The sequence below is a fragment of the Camponotus floridanus genome, unplaced genomic scaffold (genome assembly GCF_003227725.1).
Source record: "Camponotus floridanus strain SB8 unplaced genomic scaffold, Cflo_v7.5 scaffold83, whole genome shotgun sequence".
Taxonomy (NCBI): domain Eukaryota; kingdom Metazoa; phylum Arthropoda; class Insecta; order Hymenoptera; family Formicidae; genus Camponotus; species Camponotus floridanus.
Genome location: NW_020229853.1, coordinates 211,756 through 239,201, shown reverse-complemented (window position 1 = coordinate 239,201; position 27,446 = coordinate 211,756). Strand labels below are relative to the sequence as shown.

The following is a 27,446-nucleotide window of genomic DNA, read 5'->3' as shown; positions in this document are numbered from 1 at the left end:
CAAACCTCGATGAGTATTTATTGTAGTTAGCTTCTTACTTTCCTTCTCCAGTCTTAGATGGAAATAAGCATCAGATAAATCCAGTTGTGAGAAAATAGAACTTCCTCGAAGTTTTGCCATAAGTTGCTCTATACCTGGGATTGGATAATTTTTCGCGTCAAGTGCGTCATTTAATCCTGTTGAGTAGTCTGCACAAATACATATTTTCCCATTTGCTTTGCGTGCAACTACTATGGGAGCAGCCCATTCCGAAAAGTCGATTGGCGTTAAAATTCCATTCTTAACGAGTCTATCCAGTTCTTCATTGACTGGTTCTTCTAATACGAGTGCGATTGGACGTCGTGGAATATGTTTCGATTTCGCATCTGGTTTAAGTCGCAGATTAACTGGCATCTTGGTGCATTCACCTGTCGAATTACTAAAAAGTTCTGTTAATTGTTTATGAAGTGAATTTATCGTAATCGTATTTATCATTGCAGATTTCCGACGACTCCTGTGTCATAGGTAATTAAGCCAAGTTCATCTATTGCTTGAGAGCTAATTAGTGCAGTTTCTAGACGATCAAGTATGATGACTGGTGCTTTTATCATATAGTCCTTGTAGCCAAGTGAGGCGTTAAAAAATCCCATGATATGCATTGGACCTGAGACATAACACATAAAGTAGTAAGAGGTTGAAGTTTTGGACAATCGATTCGTGTCCAAGTTTCTCTCCCGATCGTGGTTACGTCCGCTCCTGTATCCAACTACATTTTTAATGGCTTGTTATTGATAGTACATGCACGAATTTGCGATATCAATGTCCTGTGCTTAGAACACCTTGTAATCTGATAGTATTTATTTTATTTTGTTGCTTCGATAAGCAAACTCTAGCAATATGTCCCGTTTTCTTCCATAATCTGCATTCTGCTTTCTTAAAAGAACATGCATCCCGTCTGTGTTTTGCAGAACCGCAGCCATGGCGACAATGTAGTAGAATTTGTCTTTTTTTCGTAATGCAGTGTAGTAGGATTTGTTTTCTGTTCGTAATATTTATCTGTCTTTTTAGGTGAATTTTTTGTTGATTGGCAGACCGCGTTGATTTCTGAGAAGTGTTGTCCTTCAACGTGCATGACGTTAGCTGTTTGGTTCGCATGTGCGTAGCAGATTTCTCTAATGTCTTGAAATGTTCAGTTGTCTTTTTCTGCAACCTTGAAAAGAACTGTTCGCTTCGTGTAGTAGGTATAGACGAGAGCTGAATTTTGCAGAATTTTGAGTTGGTTGACATTGAAATTATCGAGTTCAAAGGCATCTCTTAGAACATTACTTTGTCAAGTATATCTATAGTCGTTGTTGGTGGGGAAGCACGAAAACTAAGAGCTTCAAAACGACGTTGAAATAACATTTTATTATCATGGAACTGTTTTTTGATGAGATGATTGACAAGATGTTGCACGAGATCTTTAAAAGACATCTCATGCGGTTTCTTCGGTGATAAATGACTGAGTAATTGTTGATACTTCCCGAGAACATGAAGAAGTAGCTCTTTGCTCTCCATCTCGGTTTAACCTTTCGGTCCTTTCACGAAAGTGCTTCTATGTCGTTCAAACCATAACATGAAGGTTTTACGAGCCGTGTAGTCAGATTTGAAAATTGTGACGATTTTGCATTATCGTCCGTTCTCAGTGTTCGATGTGTTTCTTGGTGGTTTTGTTTAAGGCCGTTGTGCGTTATTATTATGTCTTCAATACGCGAACAGTCCGAAGTAGTAATATAAGATTCAAGCACATCGTTTATGTTTCGTTCACGTCGACCACATCTATGCTTCTTCGACGGTCCGTCTTTCAATCGTCTCTTAAGACGTCTTCTTACCGTAGTGTCGTGTGCACAGTCGTGTCGTGTGCATAGTCGTGCCATGCTATGTGCTATGCTATGTGCTATGTCTCTGCACGTTGTCGTGCGAGCAATCGCTCTTGGTCGCGCAGTTCATCAATCAGTAGCGTAATGCTTAGCGCCTGGCTCAAAAAGCGCAATATACCCAATAGAATGTTATTGAGTAATGTGTAAATTATATTATCAGCAGCATAACAACAATTGTTGGTTTGTTGTTTCGTCTACATCATGACAGCTATAATACAAGTGTAATAATTTTCATTTGTGTCGCGCATATTTCCTCAAACAATGAAGTTTTATAACCGCAACTTATGAACAAATTAAAAATATAATATTGTTATACGTTTACGATAGAAACAACATATAACCCTCTCGAGATTAAATGTATTAAGTTCGTTCATTTACTGCTGTATGATGCATAATACAGTAAATACAAAGTAACAATAGCATATCATCAATGTTATAATTAACCAATGTAACTACAAGATAATTTTTCCTTGTGTATAACAATTATATTGTTAACATTGATGTTATATTACTGTTATTTTTTTACTACGTATGTATGCATTATTTTCTATCTTTTTTCATGAGAGTATATAAAGCCTGCAAAGCACAGCTAATGGGAGCGTCCGAAATGACCACGTTCGAAATGGCCACGGATAAATTTGACCACGTTCGAAACGGCCACGTTCGAAATGGCCACAAATAAATTTGATCACGTTCGAAACGGCCACGTTCGGAATGGCCACGGGAAATATTGAATAAAGTTCGATTTGACCACGTTCGTAACGGCCACGTTCGTAATGGCCATCCGTTCGTAATGGCCACGTTCGTAACGGCCACGTTCGTAATGGCCATCCGTTCGTAATGGCCACGTTCGAAACGGCCACGCTCGGAATTAAACATTGACAGTCTACACAATCAAGAAGTACACTTAATCGACACTTCTTCGCTGTGGTCACACATACACACACGCGGGGGATGACCGTTTCGAACGTCGCCGTTTCGAATGTGGCCATTACGAACGGGTGGCCATTACGAACGTGGTCGTTACGAACGAGGTCAAATCGAACTTTATTCAATATTTCCCGTGGCCATTCCGAACGTGGCCGTTTCGAACGTGACCGTTTCGAACGTGATCAAATTTATTTGTGGCCATTTCGAACGTGGCCGTTTCGAACGTGGCCATTACGAACGAGTGACCATTACGAACGAGTGGCCATTACGAACGTGGCCATTCCGAACATGATCAAATTTATCCGTGACCATTTCGAACGTGGTCAAATTATATCCACTCGCTAATAACATTTAAACAATAAAATATATTCTTTTATCAGTTAAATTTCTGATACAATTTCAATTTAAAAGATTCTAGATCTTGAAGTAATTGTTTGAAAATAGATAAATGAGTATCCGAATAAACAAAAATCGTCAATTCAAAAATCAGTTTTTTTACATCTAGGTAGGAAAAACAATTATTTTGACATCATTTTGACGTTGAAATGACTATTTTAGATATTTCTAGGGATATTTGAGATATAAAATAGAAAATTAACTACTGGAGATATAAAATAGAAAAATTTAATTTTTATATAAATAAAATCTTGAGTTTTATAAATTGAGTTATTTAAATTTTATTAATTTTTAATTATTTATTAAAATTTCAATTTTAATAAATAATTATAAAATAAAATTATATTTTTATTTTCTTTATTTATTAATAAAAAATAAAAAAAACATCAAAAAAATGTCATGAAATAATGTCAAAATATATTAGTATCTTTGATAAAAATGATCAATGTGCCATTAATCATGAATAACAAATCAACGACAAACGAGTTGTCATCAAATTGTTGTCAAATCTCCTATTTGCAAATCGATGTTAACATATTGCCATTAATACGCCGTTTTTAGAATGAGAAATTATATGAATTTAACTCAATATAATGCATCTTTAATTTTTCAAAATTAGTGTGCTGTAACAATTGTTGACAACAATCTCACAGACTGGCTACCCATATAGCACACAAAGATTGTGTATACATTGCAGCAATCTTTCACCGCAATATTGCAACATTGCAAATTCATTGCAAAATGTTGCTGCCATCGCTGTGGGATTGCAGCAACGTTAAAATGTCCGCTTTTAGGAATATTGCAATGTAAGATTGTAGTAATGTTACGGTGTAATGTATTTGTAATATTAAAACGCGTTTTGCTATAAATGCAGACCGTTTTAAATTTAATAAATAAACTTCGAAAAATGTTTAAGAAAGATAGAAAAAAAACATTTCCTTTTAAAAAAATTTCATGCTCTAAAAAAAATATCTATTAGTGTTTTATATTAATAAATTTATTAACAATTAATTTTTTATCTATAAATGTTTCTTATTAAATTTTTATCTCAATAATATACATACAATTATTTTACCCAGTAAGCAAAATGTTAGCAGGTTGGCAGTAGTTTGGCAGCAAATTCGATCAGAATTCCACACTAGAACCGCAGCTATTTGTGTCGACATTAAGCTTTTATTTTAGCGACAGAGTCTGTAAAACACAACATGTGAACAAACTGTCGGCAGAAACTGAGCAGGATCTGCGCGTGCAGTTTGATGTTAGATTGTCAGCAGAAATCGAGCAGAATCTGCGCATGCAACCTGATGGCAAATTGACAGCAGAAACTGCACAAGATTTGCACTTACTTATTAATGTTATATAAATGCAACAAAATTGATTATTACAGGTGCTAAATAAGAATATTATCGGCAAGTTAATTACAATTTACTTCTAAAATGACATATATGTCATATGTTATATTGTAATATATGTTAATGTAATATACAGGGTGTCCCATTTTAATGCCCCACCCCAAATAACTTTCTTATTTTTAATTTTAGAAAAAGATGTTTCAGACAAAAGTTGTATGGTTTCGAGGGGGACATAAGATGGTACCATTAATTTGATCTTGAAGAGTCACATGAAGGTTACGTGAAGATCATTTTCAATTTCTTAAATGGAACACCCTATATATTTTTGCATATTCTTGTAGCTTATCTCGAGAGCTTTCCAAAACACTATAAATAAACATTTTTTCATCAAGTACTTTTCGAATTATGAGGCTTGAAGTAATTTCCTAATTTTACATAAACCATAAAATATCTTGTAAAATATTCATTTTTCGATTATCTTACCTTAATATTTTTATGTACAAAATAATGAGAGGAATCAATTGGTGTAAAGAAAACATACAGTTGTTTTTAAGAAAAAATATGGAATTGTTAATTGCAAATTACATATTTTTTTCTTAAAAACAACTGTATGTTTTCTTTGCACCAATGGATTTCTCTCATTATTTTGTACATAAAAGTATTAAGGTAAGATAATCAAAAAATGAATATTTTACAAGATATTTTATGGTTTATGTAAAATTAAGAAATGATTTCAAGCCTCATTACTCGAAACGTACTTGATGAAAAAATGTTTATTTATAGTGTTTTGGAAAGCTCTCGAGATAAGCTACAAGAATATGCAAAAATATATAGGGTGTTCCATTTAAGAAATTGAAAATGATCTTCACGTAACCTTCATGTGACTCTTCAAGATCAAATTAATGGTACCATCTTATGTCCCCCTCGAAACCATACAACTTTTGTCTGAAACATCTTTTTCTAAAATTAAAAATAAGAAAGTTATTTGGGGTGGGGCATTAAAATGGGACACCCTGTATATTATATTGTAATTATATCTCATGTCGAAGGACCAATTCAATTTAATTAAATTAATAATAAAGTAAATGATAAAAGTAAATGTAACTTGTAAAACTGTAGATGTAATTTATTTAGAATTAAATTCTTGCTTTATGCCTCAAATAGGAAATACATGAATAATTTTCCATTTATCATATTGATTTCAATCAGTTTAATATTCTGAATCTCATCTGCTTGTATCAGATATCAGAAATTAAAGTGATAGAAGTTAAAATGATAATTACTATATTTTTAGTCTTTTATTTATATTCGCGACTTTATATATATTTCTGACAGAAATTCGATTACGAGAAAGTACAGCTCACGTAGCGGTAAGTGAAGGAACTATCGAATCATGCAAACTCTGTTCCGCTTCTGACATCAATCTGCTATCAGAGATTGTGTGCGCATTTTTGTTATCAATTTGCTATCAAATTGCGCCTCATAGATCCTATTAAATTTCTGCTATCAATCTGCCGTCAGTTATATCTGCAGGCTTTACTCGATTTTTGCCGATAATTTGACATGAAGTTTCATTGCGCAGATCCTGCTCGGTTTTTGCCGACAATCTGTTGTCAAATTGCGTCGCACAGATCCTGTTCAATTTCTGCCATCAATCTGTTGTCAGTTATGTAACATGCGGTTTCTCGTACCGCGAATTTTGGAAATCGGATAGCCGTCGGGTCCAGGTAGTGAACAGAATAACGATCGGCGTGTAGGTGTAATAAACTGTATTTATTTGTTCTCTGTGAATACAAGTGTGAATGTTTATGTAAATGCACGGTTGTGTGTGAGTATACAAGTTCGAGTGCGAGTGTGCGTGTGTACGTGACGATGCGCGCGGTGGATCGAGATATAATCGATAACGTCGGTCGATCTACGGAATATCCGGCGCGAGATATTTGTCGCACACGTATCGGCGGGGTTGCGTCTTGCCCGTGAATCTGCAAGTTGTACTTCCGCAGTTGACGTGTCGCGGCCTTGCGGAGGTTCCGGTTTATATAATTAGCGGCGCGGAAATAATATAATTGATTGTATGCGCTATATGTTTGTACGACTAGCGATACGGTGCGCTAAGCTTTTTATGAACGCGGATTGCCTGGGGCGTTTTTGCCGTGTTTCTTGTCGGTGTTTATGACTCGTTTGTCAGCTGTCGGACTTTTAATTCGGTGATTTAAATCCTGCTCTTTAATAATTTCCCCTGATGGATTGTGGGTTTCGGAAGGCGTCGCGACGCTAGCAAGCGTCGGAGGCAGTTCAAGTTCCACTCCCGGGGATAGTTGCGACGCCGAATATTCGGAATAGAATGTGGAGGCGATTTTGTAGGCGCCGATAACTATCGGCAGAGGCAGCGTTCGCACTATCTTCTGGCCTGCTTACTTTCGCAAGGATTTCTCTCTATTGCTTGGTTTGCCTTCAGACAAGTTAGGCTGTCGAGAGGATCGAAGGATCTGAGTTGACATGCCGCCGAGAACTCGTTTTATACCGACTAATTATTCCGTGCCGGCGTATTCGGTAATTATCCCCACCGAGCGGCGGTAAAAATATCGGAGCGGCACGAGTCCGCCCAGGGGAGTTCGGGGTGCCGTACGCGGGTTTTCAGCCGGCGGCTCCCGACGGCAGTGTCGTTCTTTCTCCTACCCGGCCGTTTTCTAAGATCTCAAAAAAGATGGGCACACAGCCCTCTGCTCTTGCCCGACTGGTGGTCGTCGGGCGGCAGCTTCCGGCCGGTGTTTCCCAGGAAACGATGCATTCCGGAGTGCATCGTTACAGTTATATCAGCAGGCTCTGCTCGATATCTGCCGAGAATTTGGTATCAAATTTGCGCAAATCCTGCTCGGTTTCTGCAATCAATCTGACATCAAACTGTTTTGCGCTGGTCCTGCTCTGTTTCTGTCGCCAATCTGTTATAATAATTTTATACAACTTCTGTTCGATTTCTGCCAAACAATCTAACATCAAACTGCACAGATTCTGCTCGGTTTCTGCAACCAATCTGATATCAAACTGTGTGGTGCAGATCTTGTTCGATTTCTGCCACCAATCTGCTATGATAATTTTAAACAAATCCTGTTCAGTTTCTCCTATCAAATTTCCAGATAGCCAAATTTGTTAAAACAGATTTTCGTCAAACATCCATTTTAAATTTTAAAGACTATAGTTTGCATAGAGGAATTGATATGTTCGATCATGTTGCCAGCATGTCAGCAGACAACAAAATCTGTTCACATAACTGAACAACAGATCGTCAATAGAAACCGAGCAGAACTTGTTGATATAATTGATGGCACATTGATGGCAGAAACCGAGTAGGATCTATGCGAAGCAATTTTGACAGCAGATTAGTAACAAAAACCGAGCAGGATCTGCGCAATGAAATTTGATAAATTGTCGGCAGAAATCGGATAGAACCTGCTGATGTAACTGACGGCATATTGATGGCAGAAACCGAGCAAGATCTGTGCGGCGCAATTTTGACAGCAGATTGATAACAAAAATCGAGCAGAATCTGTGCAATGAAATTTGATATCAAATTGTCGACAGAAATCGGGTAGAGTCTGCTGATGTAACTGACGGCACATTGATGGCAGAAACCGAACAGGATCTGTGCGACGCAATTTGACAACAGATTGTCGGCAGAAACCGAGCAGGATCTACGCAATGAAATTTCATGTCAAATTATCAGCAGAAATCGAGTAAAGCCTGCAGATATAATTGACGGTAGATTGATAACAGAAATTTAACAGGATCTGTGAGGCAATTTGATAGCAAATTGATAACAAAAATCGAGCAGGATCTGCGCACACAATCTCTGATAGCAGATTGACGGCAGAAACGGAACAGGATTTACATAATTCGATAGTTTCTTCACTTACCGCTACGTGAGCTGTACTTTCTCGTAATCTAATTTCTATCAGAATCACGGCCTCTTTGCTTGTTTCTTTCTGCATGTCTTTGCCAAGACACTGTACGGGGAACATGAGAGGAGGAGAGACGCTCTGGAAACATCCACCACGTGGTCGACACCTAGTACTGCTAAGAAATTACACAGTTAATTACACACAGCCGAATATACGGTTTACTCGGATACCATTCATGCGATAAGCGTAATCCTTGTAATTTTTAAGTTTTAATTTTCCTAAAATTTATTTATTTGTACTGAAGAGACGTACAGAAACGTACATTTACATTTCATCATATAATGCGCATATTCATTAATAGTTATTTATACATTTCATCACATAATGCGCACAGTCATTAATAGTTACTTAATATAAATGTATTGCAACGTTATTAAATCTATTCTTATTTACTGACTTTAACATTATTGCATAATATTAGCTCCTCAAGCGATTACTGTTTAATTCTCTTACTCTCCCGATTACTGTTTAATTCTATCAGAAATATATATAAAGTCGCGAATATGAATAAAAAATATAGTAATTATCATTTTAATTTATATCACTTTAATTTCTGATATCTGATACAAGCAGATGAGATTCAGAATATTAAACTGATTGGAATCAATATAAATAGATAAATAAATGGAAAATTATTCATGTACTGTCTATTTGAGGCATAAAGCAAGAATTTAATTCTAAATAAATTACATTTCAAGATTTACAAATTACATTTACTTTTATCATTTACTTTATTATTAATTTAATTAAATTGAATTAGTTCTTCCTATATGAGATACGAGATAACTACGATATAACATATATTACATTAACATATATTATGATATAACATATGTCATTTTAGAAGAAAATTGTAATTAACTTGCCGATAATATTGTTATTTCCCTGGAAAAAAGTCCATATCTATTTATATAAAAAAAGTAAAATTATATACAATCTTGTATGATTATATATAATATCACATATAATTTTATCAGAGCATACGTTTTTGTATATGCTTAGATATGATGTCCATCTCTGACCATTTCCGATCATAAAAAGTGAATTAGATATCTCACGTCATTTTGTATAATCAGACATAATCAGATACAGTGATGCCAGTTTCGAGACGCTGCCCCCTACCACTACATGTACAGGAGATAGCGCACACAAAGAAAGAGCTGTGTCCGTACACGACAGCTAGCTTCAGGTAGTAGAAGAGCGCAGATACGGACTCGGCTCTTTCTTTGTGTGTGCTATTTCATATGTAGCGGTAGGGGGCAGCGTCTCGAAACTGGCATCACTGATCAGATACTGATATCACGTCTAAGCATGTATAATTAGATATTGAGAAAATCCATATATGGACTTTTTTTCCCGGGTTAACACTTATAATAATCAATTTTGTTGCATTTATATAACATTAATAAAAGTAAGCGCAAATCTTATGCAGTTTCTGCTGTCAATTTGCCATCAGGTTGCATGCGCAGATTCTGTTCGGTTTCTGCCGACAGTTTGTTTACAGGTTATGTTTTACAGACTCTGTTATCAAAACAAAAGCTTAATATGGACACAGATGGTTTCTGGTGTGGGATTCCGATTGAATTTGCTGCCAATCTGCTGCCAACCTGCTAACATTTTGCTTACTAGGTTAAGTCAGCAGCAGGTTTTGTAACATTTCTGCTGACATTCTCATTATTTGATATAACAAATTTTTTATACAATCTGTAATCTTACTGTCGACAAAAATTTGCAGAAATTGATAAAATCTGTTTGAACAGACTGACTGGGTACATACCTTCGACAACAAAATATTTTAATACGTGCAATAAATGAATTCTTCTATTTCTCATTTATCTATTTACTGAAGAAAAATCTGTTGAATATTCTGAATCCCAACGAGGGATCCAGATTATTAAATAAATTATTTGTTTAATAATCTATATCCCTTATTAGAATTCAGAATATTAAATAAATCAAGTCAATTTATTAGAAATTAAACCGACTCAAGACAAGAAATATAATTACTGCATTAGTCCTTTGTAGACCTTATATCCACTTTAGACGAAAATTCGAGTACGAGTTACTTAAGTTTGATGTCGCCACGTAGCGGCAAGTAAAGAAACACCTATTATACATTTTCGTTATGTTAAAATGTTGCAGTATTGCCAAAAATATTACAAAATAATATCTCTGCAATATTTCTGCAGCACTACACTGCAATGTGCAATGTTGTAACATTGCAGCAATGTTGATGCAAATTTCTGTGGTATATTGGTATCTGTATATAATGAAATATAATAAAAAAAGAATTACGGCATTAATTAGTTAATTAAAAAAGAATCAGTTAAATACATTAATATATCACATATTTAATATATTGATTTTGTTGTGTGTGTTTTTAATGTATTATATATATTTAAGGAGATGCCGAAGTCCTGTTTTACCGATAAAATGTTATATTTCATTTTTGTTCGACATCTTTTCATTAGTTGCACAAAATAATAAATACTCCTCCACGATTAAAGTATATAGAAACAAAGCGGTTAAAAATTAAGAAAAAATTGAAAAATTATAGTTTTTTATCGGCTTCTTACGGTTAAATTGTAACTTCGGTAAAACAGGACTTCCGCGTCCCATTAAGATTTTTTTTCAAAAAATATATATTTAAAAATAAAAAAAATAAAATTAGAAGGGATTAAATTTATATTATGCGGAGAAACTCATAATTAAATAATAACTATATGTTTAAGATTATATTAGTTTTTATTAAGTGTTTCATTTATCCATATATATGTAATTTTAATAATATAAGACTGTAACATAATTTTTGCTCTTATATAGCATTATATATATATAACAGTTATCTAATTTACTTATATCATCAATATGTATATTTTTACGATATATATATATATATATATATATATATATATATTAGTATATATTATATAAATTTTTATATGGGCATGAATTATTGTATGGGGAGTGCCTCGTTTGACCACGTTGCGATTGAGCACAGCCAATTATATCGACCCGTGCCTACGGTAACCAACAACGATTGACCAATCAGAGAGCCCTATTTTGAATCGGCCAATTGGTGACGTGGTCAATCGGGTGTCACCCTATTGTATGTATGCTCTCTCTCTCCCTCTACATATGTTATTTTATTTATTCTTAATTATGTTTCTTAATTTATATTTTTATTTTATAAATTTATATTTTTTAAAATTCGATTTTTCTTAAATCGAATGAAACGAAATTAGGATATACAGGGTGAGCCATTTTAATTTATCCATCCCAACAACTTTTTTATATTTGAATGTACAACAAAATGTTTAAAAAAAAAGTTGCTTGACTTCGAGGAGGACAGAAGATGGGTGGCAAAAATTTGATCTTGGATAGTCATTTGAAAGTCGCATAAAGGTTACCTTCAATTTCTTAAATGGAACCCCCTACTTTTCATTGCATATTCTTGTAGCTTATCTCGAGAGCTTTCCAAAACACTATAATTAAGTACCTTTTCATTAAGTACTTTTTGAGTTATAAGGCTTGAAATAATTTCTTAATTTTACATAAACCTTAAAATATCTAGTAAACTATTCATTTTTCGATTATCTTACCTTAATACTTTTATGTACAAAATAATGAGAGGAATCAATTCGTGTAAAGAAAACATACAGTTGTTTTTAAGAAAAATATGGAATTGTTAATTGCAAATTACATATTTTTTCTTAGAAACAACTATGTGTTTTCCTTACACCAATTGATTTCTCTCATTATTTTATACATAAAAATATCAAGATAAGATAATCGAAAAATGAAAGGTTTACTAGATATTTTAAGATTTATGTAAAATTAAGAAATTATTTCAAGCCTTATAACTCAAAAAGTACTTAATTAAAAGGTACTTAATTATAGTGTTTTGGAAAGCTCTCGAGATAAGCTATAAGAATATGCAATGAAAAATAGGGGGTTCCATTTAAGAAATTGAAGGTAACCTTTATGCAACTTTCAAATGACTATCCAAGGTCAAATTTTTGCCACCCATCTTCTGTCCCCCTCGAAGTCAAGCAACTTTTATTTGAAACATTTTGTTGTACATTCAAATACAAAAAAGTTATTGAAGTGGATAAATTAAAATGGCTCACCCTGTATAACATTAATAGATATAATACATTAATATATGTATAGTGTGTGTGTGTGTGTGTGTGTATGTGTGTATGTTAATTAATGGATAAATGTATTTGAACAATTTTTATTATATTTGATCATATTTTTTATATATGGATTTGCAGTAAGACAGTGTAGGATAGAAGGTGGTACGACCGCGGAAATAGATGGAGAAGTACCTTTAAAGGCACCTGGCCAATGGAAACCTTTATTATTGTTAATTCCATTACGCCTTGGACTCAGCGAGATTAATCCTATATACATTAATGGACTTAAGGTAATATAAAAATTGTTACATTGAACATTGAATTTTCATATTATTGTACAGTTAGATGCATACAAATTTTTATTATTATAACGTATTACTAATGCATATATTTAGTTCAAAATGTAGATTATAGATTAGAAACATTTTTTCAGACGTCATTTAAGATTACACAGTCCATGGGAGTGATTGGAGGAAAACCCAATCTTGCTTTATATTTTATAGGCTGCGTAGGTTTGTATATTTCGATCAATATAATGACAATTTAAGATTGTACAGACAGAATACATATACAGATACAAATATAAAATAAGCTCTCTTTTTTATTAATGGAAATTTAAAGCTAAAATTATTTTTAATTTTATAATTCTTTTATTTTGTTCAATAACTATTGTAGAAATTACAAAACACAGGATATCTCATAAAGATTGTGCCAACATTCGTGAGCGGGTAGAATTAAATAAATTGAACGGAAAAGTCCATTAGCATTTTGCAATAATTATTGAAATCTTAATTAAAAAGAATTGGCAAATAAGCGTGCGTTTCCTAAGCGTGGAATGTTTCCTCTAAGTGTATCAGTATTGAATGTTATAAGACAAAAAAAATTTGGCTATGCGTATCCTTTTGTCTTTTTGTTGCGCGACACTCGCTATTGGCATACTTACATTTTATGATTTAGCCGCGCGAAATACGCGTTCATTAGCTAATTCTTTTTGAATATTTCAATAATTATTGTGAAAATTACAAAATAATAAAGGATTTTTTTATTTAGTTTACCGCGCTCATAAGTATTGGCTCAGTTACTGCGCTTATAATCTTTTTGGGACACCCTGTATATTCAAATTTCTTTATTTTTATCAAAGTATTACATGTTTTAAATTAATAGAATAGTTAATAGAAATTTTATTATATATTTATAATTCCCTTATTGTTAATTAAAAGATAAAGATAATTTTCAATCAATAAACTCCTTTTAACGCCGAAAGGCAAGAAATAAATAAACTTATCTGTCTATCTAATTTTCAATCAATATTAAATTTTTTTTTTAAAGCGAAAAAGTTGATTTTTTAATTCTAGATTGATTTCAGTTTTTTCTTAGAATATTATTTTATATGACATGTATATTCAAAAATTCTTCAAAAAATGGAAAAAAAATTACCAAATTAAAAAACCATACAAAGGTAAAAAACATATGCCAAGTACATAAAAAAATATGCCAAGTACATAAAAAATATTTCATTTTATGCAACAAAATGTTTAATAAAAAAATATCCCTAAAAATGATTTACCAAAATGTTTTCCTAAAAATTAATTTGTAGAAAGGATGTAAAATTTTACAAAAAAGTGATCCATCTAAAAAAGTCTTCCAAAAGTAAAAAAAATACGTGAAGCTCATAAAAAATATTCTAGCTTGTATGCAACAAAATGTTTAATGAAAAAAGTCCTTAAAAATAATTTACAATAATTTTCCCTCACAAAATCATTTTTCCAAAAAATAAAACCTCAACAAATAATTTTCCTAAAAAATATTAAAAAATAAAATATCAAAATTAAATAGAAAATCAATAATTACTATTAGCCAAGTACTTAAAAGCAATTTGATATAATATTTGCCATGAAATATCAATCTTATATTGTAGAAATATTATACATAAATTCTCCCTAAGAAATTAAAACGCATTTTATATTTATTGAAAGAAACTTGATTTTTAAAATATTTAAATTCAACACTAAATGAGAATTAGGATTTTTTTAATTCTTAAAACATTTTTTATATGATGTATATAATTTAAAAAAAATGTTTTACGCAAGTTTTAAATCGCACAGTCTTTAAATCGAAATAAGTTATGAAAACTTGGCGTGCCCAGTTTGCATTATAAACAAATACATTCCTAATAAAATGTAAAATCTTAGATATTATGTAATTAAATATTTAATCTGTGTTTTATTACGATTCGGGCACGCCAAGTTTTCATAACTTACTTCGATTTAAAAACTGTGCGATTTAAAACTTGCGTAAAACATTTTTTTTAAATTATATATATTATATAAAAAATGTTTTAGGAATTAAAAGAATCTTAATTTTCATTTAGTGTTGATTTGAAATATTTTAAAAATCAAGTTTCTTTCAATAAATATAAAATGCGTTTTAGTTTCTTAGAGAGAATTTATGTATAATATGTTGTACTGGGAGTGGTATGGGAAGTGGGGTGCAGTCGGGAGATATAGAATATCTCAGGCCGCCGAAGGATCAAGAGCCAGGAGTTTGGCTGTGTTTAATAATTTAATGTATTTTCTGCTTTAATTATACTTGTGTTTTCTCTAGTTAATCTCTAGAATATACATCAATTCGTACAGGAGCTTTTCTTATTTCTGATGATATAGGACGTTTTTCAACAAGCGACACAGAGCACACAGTGTATCACTTCATCCTTGTTGGTTGCCGAATGTAAACAAGGATGAAATGATTCACTGTGTTACACTGTGTCCTCTATGTCGCTAGCTGGAAAACGCCCATAGTTGGATCTTTCCGCCTTGTCCTTCGTCTTCGATTATAACTTCAAAGTAATTTGTTTATAATACGTATTGGGTTCGCATTTAATACTGGTTACACTTGCTTTATGACTATTCGCCGTGCTCTTGCGGTGGTTCGTATTTAAACCCTTATTTTGGGAGATTTTTTGGGAGAGGGGATCGCTTACTAACATGGCCATACGGGGTCATGGTACGGTCAAGTTGAAGTGCAAGCGAAGATGATTTGGTGTCGAAATCCTTCGTTGTACTTCCGCGTTTTCGACGAATCCGCGCGTGGTTCGCTGAGACAGCGATTCTATGAGGTGAATGCTTGATATCGTCTTTAATAATAATATTTTATGCTAACATTTAATATTTTAATTATGTACAGGTTATAGTCTGTGAGACTATAACACCTCTCCTCCGTTAAAAAAGAAAAATGGAGGTTGAAACAAAGTTTTTCTATAATTTTTGCAATTTTGAATATAATGCAATGTCTTTTTTCTGTTTTACAATGTTGATTACAATCATTTCTTACATCTAGTTTTTTTTCTTAAAACCGTGTGCTTTTATTTCTTTTTAAGATTGGTCTAGGCATTCCGTATGCTTGATATTTTATTGTCGATTTCATTTACTATTCTAACAGTCGTTTGTTTAAGTTTATTTTTCCTATTTTGGACAATTATCCATATTATTAATATTATAATAATTATAGTGATTATTCCGCTGGATGCCATTGGGTAAATAAATTGTTTTTGTTTGAAGAAATTATTTTTGTTATTATTTAAACCGTTATTTATTTCTTCTAATTTATTGTTTAAATCTTTTAACTCTAGTGGATTATTTATTATATCTTTAAGTTTGTCGTCATTATCTCTTTTATTTGAAACTGTTATATTAAATTCTGGTAAAAATGTTTCTATAATTATACTGTATGTGCTTGTTTCCGTCTGTATTGTCATGTTTGTACCCAGGTAGCAAGCATACGTCATTTTGACGTTTCAAATTGGTCATTCACTAACTATTCTTGATGTCACGAATTAATGTTTTTATGACATAAAAATGACGGTCTAAAGATAACTTTTTATGAGCAGTAAAAAGCAGCAGCATTTTAGAAAGTAACTAGAATCGGTGACGTACTTCCGGCGCAAGTTTTTGCTGTTTGAAGTTCATCCTGTTGAACAGCAAAGCAGCAATTTCATAGGCAGCGCAGCAATTCTGTAAAATCACCAAATGCTAATTACTAAATGTTAATTACTAAACTGCTGCTGCTTTTTACTGCTCGTGAAATGTTACCTTAATGTCACAGATTCTTGACGTCATGATTTGTACCGCATTTTGACGTCATAAAATGTACCATATTTTGACGTCTTTTTCTTAGCATAATAATATATTTAATAGTGTTGTCGAATAAAGCACTGTCTAAAAGTGAATCAGTGTATTATCACTGAAAAATAGTAAATAATCACTGATTACTGCAGTTATAAGCACTGTAAATCAGTGATATTTTATTGAAAGAATCAGTTAATAATTTTGACTATTTTAATCAGTAATATCTCAGTAATATTTCTTTCATTATTGCCAGTAATATTAAACTACAATTCATCTCTCTATCTATTTCATAAATATAATATGAATATAATAAATATAAAAATAAGTAATATAAATATATATAAATATATATAAAATTAAAAATTTTATTGTTATTTACTAAATATTTATTATATTAAAAATTTTATTTTATTTATATTACATGTATATTGTTATTTTAAATAGATAACGAACGAATAATTTTCATTAAGTAGCCAGACATTTATTTGTCCGACTTATAAAATCGATTTAATATCTGAAGCCTCTCTATAGAATTGTATAAGAAATTAAATCGAAGTAATATTTCTAATTTTATCTGTCACTTTTTGCAAATTTTATATAATGCTCATGACTAAAACTAAATACGAGGGAGATAGCCATTATAGCGGTAAACGAACGAACTAGCGATTATTGGTTTTACAGTGAAATTTACTGGTTTTACAGTGAATTTTACTTTAACAATTGTTAAAGTCTGATCGCGAAAGTCATGTTATATAAAAAATTTTAAAAGATTTTTTTATGGGATCGATGTACTAACTAACTATATTATATAATAAAATATAATAAAATAATCGTCACTTCATGACTGAAAAATGACGTCAAAATAATATCAAAACGTTAATATAAAGTCATGTAACAAATTAGTCATTCTGACGACATGATCAAAATGACTAGTTTGGAACGTCAAAATGACGTGTGCTTGCTACCTGGATAGTTGTCATGTTACAATTGTCGCGTAGAGTATTTCGACCTGATTTCTTGATTATCCTCTTATGTTCAGAATATGTATTATTGTAATTTGCGGAGGTTGTCAAATATAGCCAGGAGTATGGCTGTCGTAATGTGATCCATATTGTGTGGGTCGCTATCATATGGGCTACGTTACAATTTTCGTGGTACTTTTGTCTTTGTGTATATATTTTGATTTCGCAATTTTTTGTATATTGATTTTGTGTATACAGGGTGGGGAGAAAGTATGGAAGCAAAGAATTATTTCCGAAACTATTCATTTTTCGACAAAATGTCTTAGACATAATTTTTATGGTATGAAAAGATGTATTATGTGGCATAGACGGCATGACCTTGAAATGATCCTTACGAGCTGCATACAAATAACGTAAAAAATTTCAAATGGAACTCGTCAATTTTTGTTACAGATTCTTGTAGCTGATGTCGAAACGTTTACAAAACACTGCATATGAGCCCCATTCCCTTAAAAACACTCCCAGTTACGAAACAATTGTGATAATTCGTATTTCCTACTTTTGGCTTATCCTTTATGGAACCTGTTTCATTAAATCGTTGAATTGTCTTAGCAACGGTAGATCTTACTATGCCCGGTTGTCCGATTCGAAAAGTTTCATTAAACAAAACTGTAACTTCATCGTGAGTTCTTTCATTCTCACCTCAACCACGCATCATCAACAGCGATATTCGCTCTCGTTCTGTTAATCGGGCCATCGTGAAAATAACATTTGAAATTACAGAAATGAAAATCAGTAACAATTCCTATGATAGAAAACGACAAAAATAGCAAATTTTCAAAACACAATATCCGAAACTTGTATGCCAATTGACATTACTTTTTTAAGGATAAAATAAATGATAATAATAAATAAGGTAGCGATGATCAAGAAATCAAAAAAATTCTATGAATACTCATAGACAGTGTATCATATGACAACAGGTACAATTACATGTTATTAGTGGACGCAACTGAACGTCATGATGCGAAATCAGTAAGCAATGTCAATGTGCATACAAATTGTTTGTATCACAATTGTTTCGTAACTGGGAGTGTTTTTAAGGAATGGCTCATATGCATTTTGTCGTTTGACATCAGTACAAGTCTGTCAACCTGAATCCATTGATTTTTACGTTAATCAGCTCAAGATTTCAAAAACTGACGAGTTCCATTTGAAATTTTTTACGTTATTTGTATGCAGCTCGTAAGGGTCATTTCAAGGTCATGCCGTCTATGCCACATAATACATCTTTTCATACCATAAAAATTATGTCTAAGACATTTTGTCGAAAAATGAATAGTTTCGGAAATAATTGTTTGCTTCCATACTTTTTCCCCACCCTGTATATTTGTATTTTCGCTTATATGATAGATCGGCTGATTTTTTTCGCATAGATATATGTTATTATTAATAATACATTCGTCTAAATCTTGTTTTGTTAAAATTAAGTATATATGCATTTCTTTATTTGTAGCTATTAGTTTGTTAGTTATTTCTGTATACATAAATTTATTTTCATAATTAAGTGGTAACGGAATTACATTTAAAACGTTAAACATTGGTTGCGCAATTATTGCGAATCTTAAGATCGTGTATATATTTATTTTATCGCTGTATGCGTTTACTTTTATATAATTCTCGATCGTTAGACATTCGTCAATTTTTATGTTGAATGGAAAGTAGTTACCTCATGGTAATTGTAATATTGCTTCTTTTAAATGAAATATAATTTCGTTTATCGACGTTAACAGAGGATGCATTACGCCTTTCTCAACATGCGTCAGATATTCTAGAATGTTTTTCGCATCTCTAACTAAATCTGTTATCATCGCTATGATTACAGTAAAGTGTTCGTCGATTTCTTCGCGTGTAGTGTATTCTCGAATATAATGATTTATTAATTTACCATTGTAATCTAATATGTTTTCTAGTTTGTTTAAGTGAATTATGATAGTATTTAAAACTTTGATTTGATTTTTTGCGGCGTGTTTTAATACTTGTTGGTTGTTCTGTAATAATTGTATCTGTTCGTTTATTAATGTTCGTTTATAAATGTCTGTTATTTGCATCCATGATTCCAAATAAGAATTTTGTTATTAAACCTATTCCGTCAATGAGGTGATTTTCGTTCTCTTCTTTTGTTTATTGGCGTCTTATATAAGGTGTTTATTAATGTTATTATTTTGGCTAACATGTTAGAGTCATTATTGATATTTTTTAAATTATCACATATTCGTTTGATATTAGTTTCGGTTCTTATGCTATTGCACATTTCGTTTGTTTGTTTTATATATTTATTTATTTGCCAAGTTCTATCATTTAGTTCTGTTATATCTGATTTGATAACGAGTTTCCATGTCTTCTGGATTTGATGTAGGTGTCCAATTTTTTCGTAATAAATTCCTGGAGTATGATCAAATTCTGTCACTTTAAACGAAAGAGACGTCTTGTCTTGCTCTGTAAAGACGAGGTTGGTCCTTAATGTTAGTCTGTAATAATATGTTAGGTATTATGTTATACGTGCGTCTTTTTTCTCAGTGAGGTTTTTATTTTAATTTTCTATGAATAGTTTTATTTATATGCATGCGCACTGCTTTTTTTTCCTTTTTGTATTGTATAATTTACGTTATAAATTCTTTTTTATAATCGTATATGATTCATAATGATTCGAGCTTTTTCGATCCCCGTCGTAACGTTTCGTCGTGCATTAGCACTTTATCTCCTATTTTAAAATGAGCTTCCTTTGTATTTTTATCATAGTTCTTTTTCTTTTTCTTTTTTGAAATGTTCTTTCGCGAGTTGATTAGTTGCTCTCAATCATTCTTTTAACTTTGGCACGTAATCGTCGTAATTATATGTCGGTTTTGATGGTTTCGTTAATGCTGTCGGGAGTCGGGATTTCGGCTTGGTGCTCGTACACTAATTCAAAGGGTGTAAATCCTGTAGCAGTATGCGTCGTATTATATGTAAAAATTGCGAACGGTATCCATTCATCCCAGTTCGTCTGGTCTTCATTTACATAGTGTCATAGGTATTCGGCTAATGTTCTGTGCGTTCCAGTGTGTTTTCCAGTTACTTTCCGGGTAATAGGCGGTTGTTTGAATTTTATTTATTTTTAATAATTTACAAGTGTTTTTAAATATTTCTTCACTCATAAAATTCGTTCCTTGATCTGTTAGAATTTTGTCCAGAATTCCGTGTTCAAGTATTATTTTTGTGACAAATTCTTTACTAACGGTATTTACTTCTTAATTTGGTATCGGTATCGCTTTGCTGAATTTTGTTAGATTATCTTGAAAGGTTAATAAATATTTATTTCCGTTAGTCGTAATTGTTAACGGTCCGACTATATCTAATGCGCATTTTTCAAACGGTTTATTAAGCGTATCCGTAATTATTAACGATACTTTATTTTTCCGTGATAATTTGTTTTTCTAACAGGATTCGCATTTTGCTATATATCGTTCGACATTTTTTGTTAGATCTTTCCAATTATGTTGGAATTCTTTTTATTGTCCGTTCGATTCTTGCCTCTCTATAGGTGCATCATGATATTCGACTAGAATTTGTTTTTCTCAGTTTCCGAACATATCTTTATGTTATCTGTGTTTGTTTCTTCTTTTCCTTCTTCTTTTTCTATTAATAAAATGTCTTAGTCATCTTTTTCTGTGGATGGTCCCGGTATCGCATTGCGACTTAAGGCGTCGGCAATCGCGTTTGCTCGCCCGGCTTTACCTTTTTATAGTATGATAATTTCATAATCATACTCTTTGAGTTTCAATCTCCATCGAATTAATCTCGATCCGAGATCATTTACCATATTAGCGGTTTGTGGTCAGTTATTATTTTGAATTTTGTTCCGTAAACATACGGTCTGAAATGTTTTACTGCCCAAACGATAGCTAATAATTCTTTTTCGATTGTATTATAGTTTTGCTTCGCCTTTGTCAATACTCTGATGGCGTAAGCAATCGGTCGGTCGTTGCCTATCTTTCCTTGTGATAACACTGCTCCGATCGCATAGTCGAAGGTATCAGTAGTCATAATAAATTCTTCTGTGAAATCGGGATATTTTAGCTTAGTGCAGTCATTAATTTTTCTTTTAGTGTTTTGAATGCTGCTTGCTGCTCCGTTGTCCATTCGAATTTTTCTGTTTTCTTGGTTAACTTTGTGAGCGGCTTAGCGATTCGCGAGAAATTCTCTATAAATTTCTTATAGTATCCCGCCAGCCCTATAAAAAATTGAATATCTTTGATCCTTTTTGAGATCGGAAATTTTTTTATTGCGGTTAATTTTGACGGATCGGGGAATTCCATTTTCTGAAATTATATGTCCCAGATAAATCACTTCTTTGCGCAAAAATTCGTATTTATCGGGTTATTCGTTTGTAACTTTAGATTAGATTTTCGTAATTTTTGTAACATTTCTTTAAGTCGTTTATTATGTTTTTTAAAACTTGATCCGTATATTATAATGTCGTCGAGATATATCAGGCATTTAAGTCCTTATATTTCTGTTAAGACAGAATTCATCAATCTTTGAAATGTTGCTGGCGCATTCTTTAATTCGAACGACATTCGATTAAATTCGTAATGTAGGGAGTTGAAAAAGCTGTTTTATTTTTATCCCGTTCAGCTATTCGGATCTGATGGTATCCTGACGCTAAATCTAGTATAGTGAAATATTTTGCATTTCCCAGCTGGTCTAGAATATCAGTTATGTTAAATAAAGAAAATGAATCTCTTATTGTTAATTCGTTTAGCTTTCGAAAATTTATCACTATTCGGAGCTTCGGTTTCCCTGTTGCGTCTGTTTTTTTCCAGAACTACTAGCAATGGTGCATTCCATTGACTTGTGCTAGTCCAGATGATTTCGTCTTTTAGCATTTCATTTATTTGTCGATTGATTTCCGTTTTATGTTTCTCTGGCAAGCGATATGGTCTCACGTTCACTGGTGCGATGTCGGCACGTGTGTTTCTTGTTCTACCGTCGCAGTGCATGTCAGTGATTCTTCCTCTAAGTGAAATATGTCACTATAATCTTTGCAGATTTTTAAGAGCCTCTCTTCTGCATTTAAATATTGCGTTCGCAGTAATTGTCAGATTTGTTGTTTACGAAGAATGGTATTTTTAATTTTCCTCCCCGTTTCTATTATGTTTATCTCCTTCGTATTTCTCTCCATGTCCTCCAGTGTGACTATTGGAGTGGGCATTTCAATCACATTATCTGTTGTATTTATTATGCTCACAAGGCATGAAAAATTTTTTGTTTCCACCAGACAGCTTCCAATATAAACTCCTGGTGCTGTTTCTTCAGTTCGGACTATTCCTATCCGATTGTGATTGGTTGCGGCTTGTATAATTGTTTCGCTACGTGGCTTCAAAATAAGTTTATTATATGGATGTAATTTTAATGTGCTACCCTTTATCATTATTTGATTTTTCTCGTAGTCACATTTTGCCGTTTGCTTTTTAAGGAAATCTAACCTTAAAATTCCTTCGTGCTACATCGTCTTTTATTATGTAAAAAGCGTGTTTAATTTTATGTTTATTAATTTTAATTGTAGCGTACATTTTTCCGAGTGTATATACTTTATGTCCGCTTATTCCAGTAAGTGCAATTTTCTCCTCGTATATGAGTGCGCTATCTTTTAGATTTTTTAATTTGATTAAAGAAATTGTCGATCCGGAATCATATACAATAACATATTGATTTTTTCGCCTTTTACTATGCGAATTGGTAGTGTTATTTGCAGCAATTCGTCCTTGGCCAGTGCAGGTATATCTTTAATATGCATTACCCGATATTCTAAGCCAGGTCGCGGTTGCTTCTTTCTCGCTTCCTCCTGTTCTTCTTCGCTATTGCTGGCAGAGTCAGTGCTTTTTTTCCGTTGCCTATATGGAGTCTTTTGCTCACGCATGTCTTCTTGGCGATTATTTTTATTAAATGGTTTAGAATTGTTATTATTATTATTGTTATTTATTTTGGAACGTCCATTCAAATTCCAACACTCTTCACGGATGTGTCCGGTCTTTTTGCAATATATTTACAAAATTTATTTAAAGTATTTACTCGCGGATTTTTTCCCGGTTTTGGTAAGTTTGCTACTTCTGCAATCACATCCGTAATGTCTAAATTTTCCGCATTTATAGCATTGGATAATTGTATTGCGATTCGGTTGCGTGTGTTTTATGTCGTTTTTGTTTTTGTTAGGGAAGCTGTATGCTCGGGTTACTGTCCGCCCGATCAGCTTCTCTTCCGCGCTCGTTATATCGCGCCGTTTTTGCTTCTTGGAGCGTGGTGTATCTTTGTGAACGCATGAGAATTTTTAATTCATCTCATAATCCGATTTGATAATTTATTAATGCTTGTTATAATTAAATCGAAAGGAATTAGGCTCGTTATATATTCAATAACATGATAAGAAAACTAGCGTCTACGAGCCACAGCGGATGGTAAATGCCTGAAAAATTCTTATTAATTGTACGCGAAATTTTTTTAAACAAAACACACGGCATATGCATATATTTTACTTGGTGCATTTAACCAAGATATAGATTCTCATTTTTGAGAAATTCTATAAAACCCTCTTTACCCCCCTGAAGAGACGTAGACGAGAAAAATATCGGGGCGAAGTCGCTGAATCGGGAATCGAACCCGAGTCTTTCGCTTGCCGTGCGACTGCTCTTATCGGTAGTATCGGTGTGGGGCTGAATAGCTCAGTGGTAAGAGCAGTCGCACGGCAAGCGAAAGACTCGGGTTCGATTCCCGATTCAGCGACTTCGCCCCGATATTTTTCTCGTCTACGTCTCTTCAGGGGGGTAAAGAGGGTTTTATAGAATTTCTCAAAAATGAGAATCTATATCTTGGTTAAATGCACCAAGTAAAATATATGCATATGCCGTGTTTTTCGTTTAAAAAAATTTCGCGTACAATTAATAAGAATTTTTCAGGCATTTACCATCCGCTGTAGCTCGTAGACGCTAGTTTTCTTATCTTGTTTTAATTGTTTCCTGAATCGCCCTTTTGAAGGAAGGAGGGCGTTCTTCTTCTTCCACTATGGATTCATATAGTTTCATGGCTAATATATCGACGCATTGTCCGAAAGCGTAAGAAGTTTCACTCGATTTCTGTTTTAAAGAATTAAATTCTATTTGTAAATGTGTCGTGCTCTGTTTTGTCTGATAGCAAGTTTCAAGTTGTTGCTTTAGTTCTTCGAACGTTTGTATGTCTCGCGTCTCGAAATCTTGCATAGCTTTGCCTTTTAATTTGATATATAAAATTGCTTGCATTAACGATTCTTCATCTGCGGGATTTATGTTTTGTACCGCGTATGTATAAGCATTTAAGAATTCTTGTAATTTATGTTGCGATGTTCCATCAAATTTTGGAATCTTTGTTCGCGTTTCTTTCAACGGTAAATAGTGCGGAGCGGTGCTACGCTTAAGTCTTATATCTCGTTCAGTGTGATTGTATGTTATGTCGAGGGGAACGTCGTCTGGATTTGCTCGTGTTTCATTAAAATTTCATCGATTAATACGCATGTTGTGCATTTGTTCACGTAAATGTCTCATTTCTTCTTGCATTTCGCGAAAACTATGTACGAGTTCTAATAAGATATTACTCGTGTTTTCGACCGGGTGACCTTCGTCTTCGTAATTCGCGGCAGCCTCTTGTCCAGCTTGTGTATGTAAGCGATTTCTCTATCGACGGCTTCGGGTTGGATATTATCCATATTTCTTTCCAGATTTGGCTCGAAAATACTAAGATTGACGGGGATAATGACGAATAAGTTCTTTTAAGAGTGACTCGATTAATATTTCGTTCGTTTCGAAATTATCGTTATTGTCTAGTATGCGCACTTCGGACGATTCGGAACTCGAATAGCAATTTTCTAAATTTTTCCGTACGCTATTTCGTATGTCGCGAGCAACTTCTTCCGCTATTTGTATCGGTGTTACAAATCCTAATCTATTTGCCAATCGTGTTGGCTCGCTCAAAAATCGCGGGCTTTGGAATCTAACTCGCTTTAATTGTTCCGACATTTAACTATAAATTTTTTACTTACATTAGTAGTACGATGGTTCGCATGGTCGCATATGGGGTCGCTCGATTGCTGACGCGTGTTGATATATTAGGTCGTCCTCCCATGGTGACGCGGTGTACATCGGCGATGCTTGGCCTCTGTGAAGGTCAGTGCTGGTTCTTGAGTGCTGGCTTTTCGGCTTTCAGTTGCTTGATCGTGACCCCTTATCTACTTTTTGTCGTCCGTATATGTTGCGTGTTCGGTGACTTCTTTCAGTCCATCCGCTTTAATGTTTTTGCTTTCCTAGGCTTTCTTTTGATGTATTTTTATTTTGTATTACTTTCTTCCTCTGTTTTAGCTGTTAGTGGTCTGAATTCGGTTGTCCTTCCGAGAACGGAACGGGATGTGGGGTGCAGTGGGGAGAGAGAATATAGAATATAGAATATAGAATATAGAATATCTCGGGCCGAAGGATCAGGAGCGGGGGGGGGGGTTGGTTGTGTTTAATAATTTAATGTATTTTCTGTTTTAATTATACTTGTGTTTTAATCTCTAGAATATACATCAATTCGTACAGGAGCCTTTCTTATTTCTGCTGATATGGTTGGGTCTTTTCGCCTTGTGCTTCGTCTTCGATTATAACTTCAAAGTAATTTGTTTATAACACGTGTTGGGTTCGCACTTAATACTGATTACACTTGCTTTACGATTGTTTGCCGTACTCTTGTAGTTCGTATTTAAACTCTTGTTTTGGGAGATTTTTTGAGAAGGGATCGCTTCGTAACATGGCCATATGGGTCATGGTGCGGTTAAGTTGAAGTGCAAGTGAAGATGATTTGGTGTTGAAATCCTTCGTTGCACTTCCGTGTTTTCGAATCCGCACGTGGTTCATTGAGACAGCGATTCTATGAGGTGAATGCTTGATATCGCATTTAACAATAATATTTTATGCTAACGTTTAACATTTTAATTATGTACAGTCTATTATAGTCTGTGAGACTATAATAAATATTTCTACAATGTAAGATTGATATTTCATGACAAATATTATATCAAATTTACAAATTGCTTTTAAGTACTCGGCTAATAGTAATTATTGATTTCCTATTTAATTTTGATATTTTATTTTTTAATATTTTTTAGAAAAATTATTTATTGAGATTTTATTTTTTAGAAAAATGATTTTGTGAGAAAAAATTATTGTAAATTATTTTTAAAGAGTTTTTTCATTAAACATTTGGTTGCATACAAGATAGAAAATTTTTTATGTATATTGGCGTATTTTTTTTACTTTTATAAGATTTTTTTTAGAGGAATATCACACCTTTTTGTAAAATTTTATATTCTTTCTACAAATTAATTTTTGGGATAACGTTTTGATAAATTATTTTTAGAGATATTTTTTTATTAAACATTTTGTTGTATACAAAGCGAAATATTTTTTATGTACTTGGCGTATTTTCTTCTACTTTTGTAAGGTTTTGTTTAGAGGGATTTCATACCTTTTTGTAAAATTTTATATCCTTCCTGCAAATTATTTTTTTGGGGAAAATCTTTTAGTAAATTATTTTTAGAGATAACTTTTTATTTTTGAAAATTGTTTCTGTACGATAAATTA

General features: G+C 32.9%; 1 protein-coding gene across 11 annotated transcripts in view; it reads left to right on the top strand.

Annotated features, from left to right (window-relative positions):
- The window catches only part of LOC105248882 (cysteine protease ATG4B), a 274,541-nt gene that overhangs the window by 73,968 nt on the left and 173,127 nt on the right, over positions 1 to 27,446 (top strand). For all 11 annotated transcript variants that reach the window (XR_003123633.1, XR_003123634.1, XM_025414544.1 and 8 more), the window contains 2 exons: positions 12,813 to 12,964; positions 13,108 to 13,186. Coding sequence is in view for 9 of the 11 variants with exons in the window: in XM_025414544.1 (XP_025270329.1) it covers positions 12,813 to 12,964; positions 13,108 to 13,186 (231 nt within the window). In the remaining 2 variants the exon portion in view is untranslated. The remainder of the gene's footprint in view (positions 1 to 12,812; positions 12,965 to 13,107; positions 13,187 to 27,446) is intronic.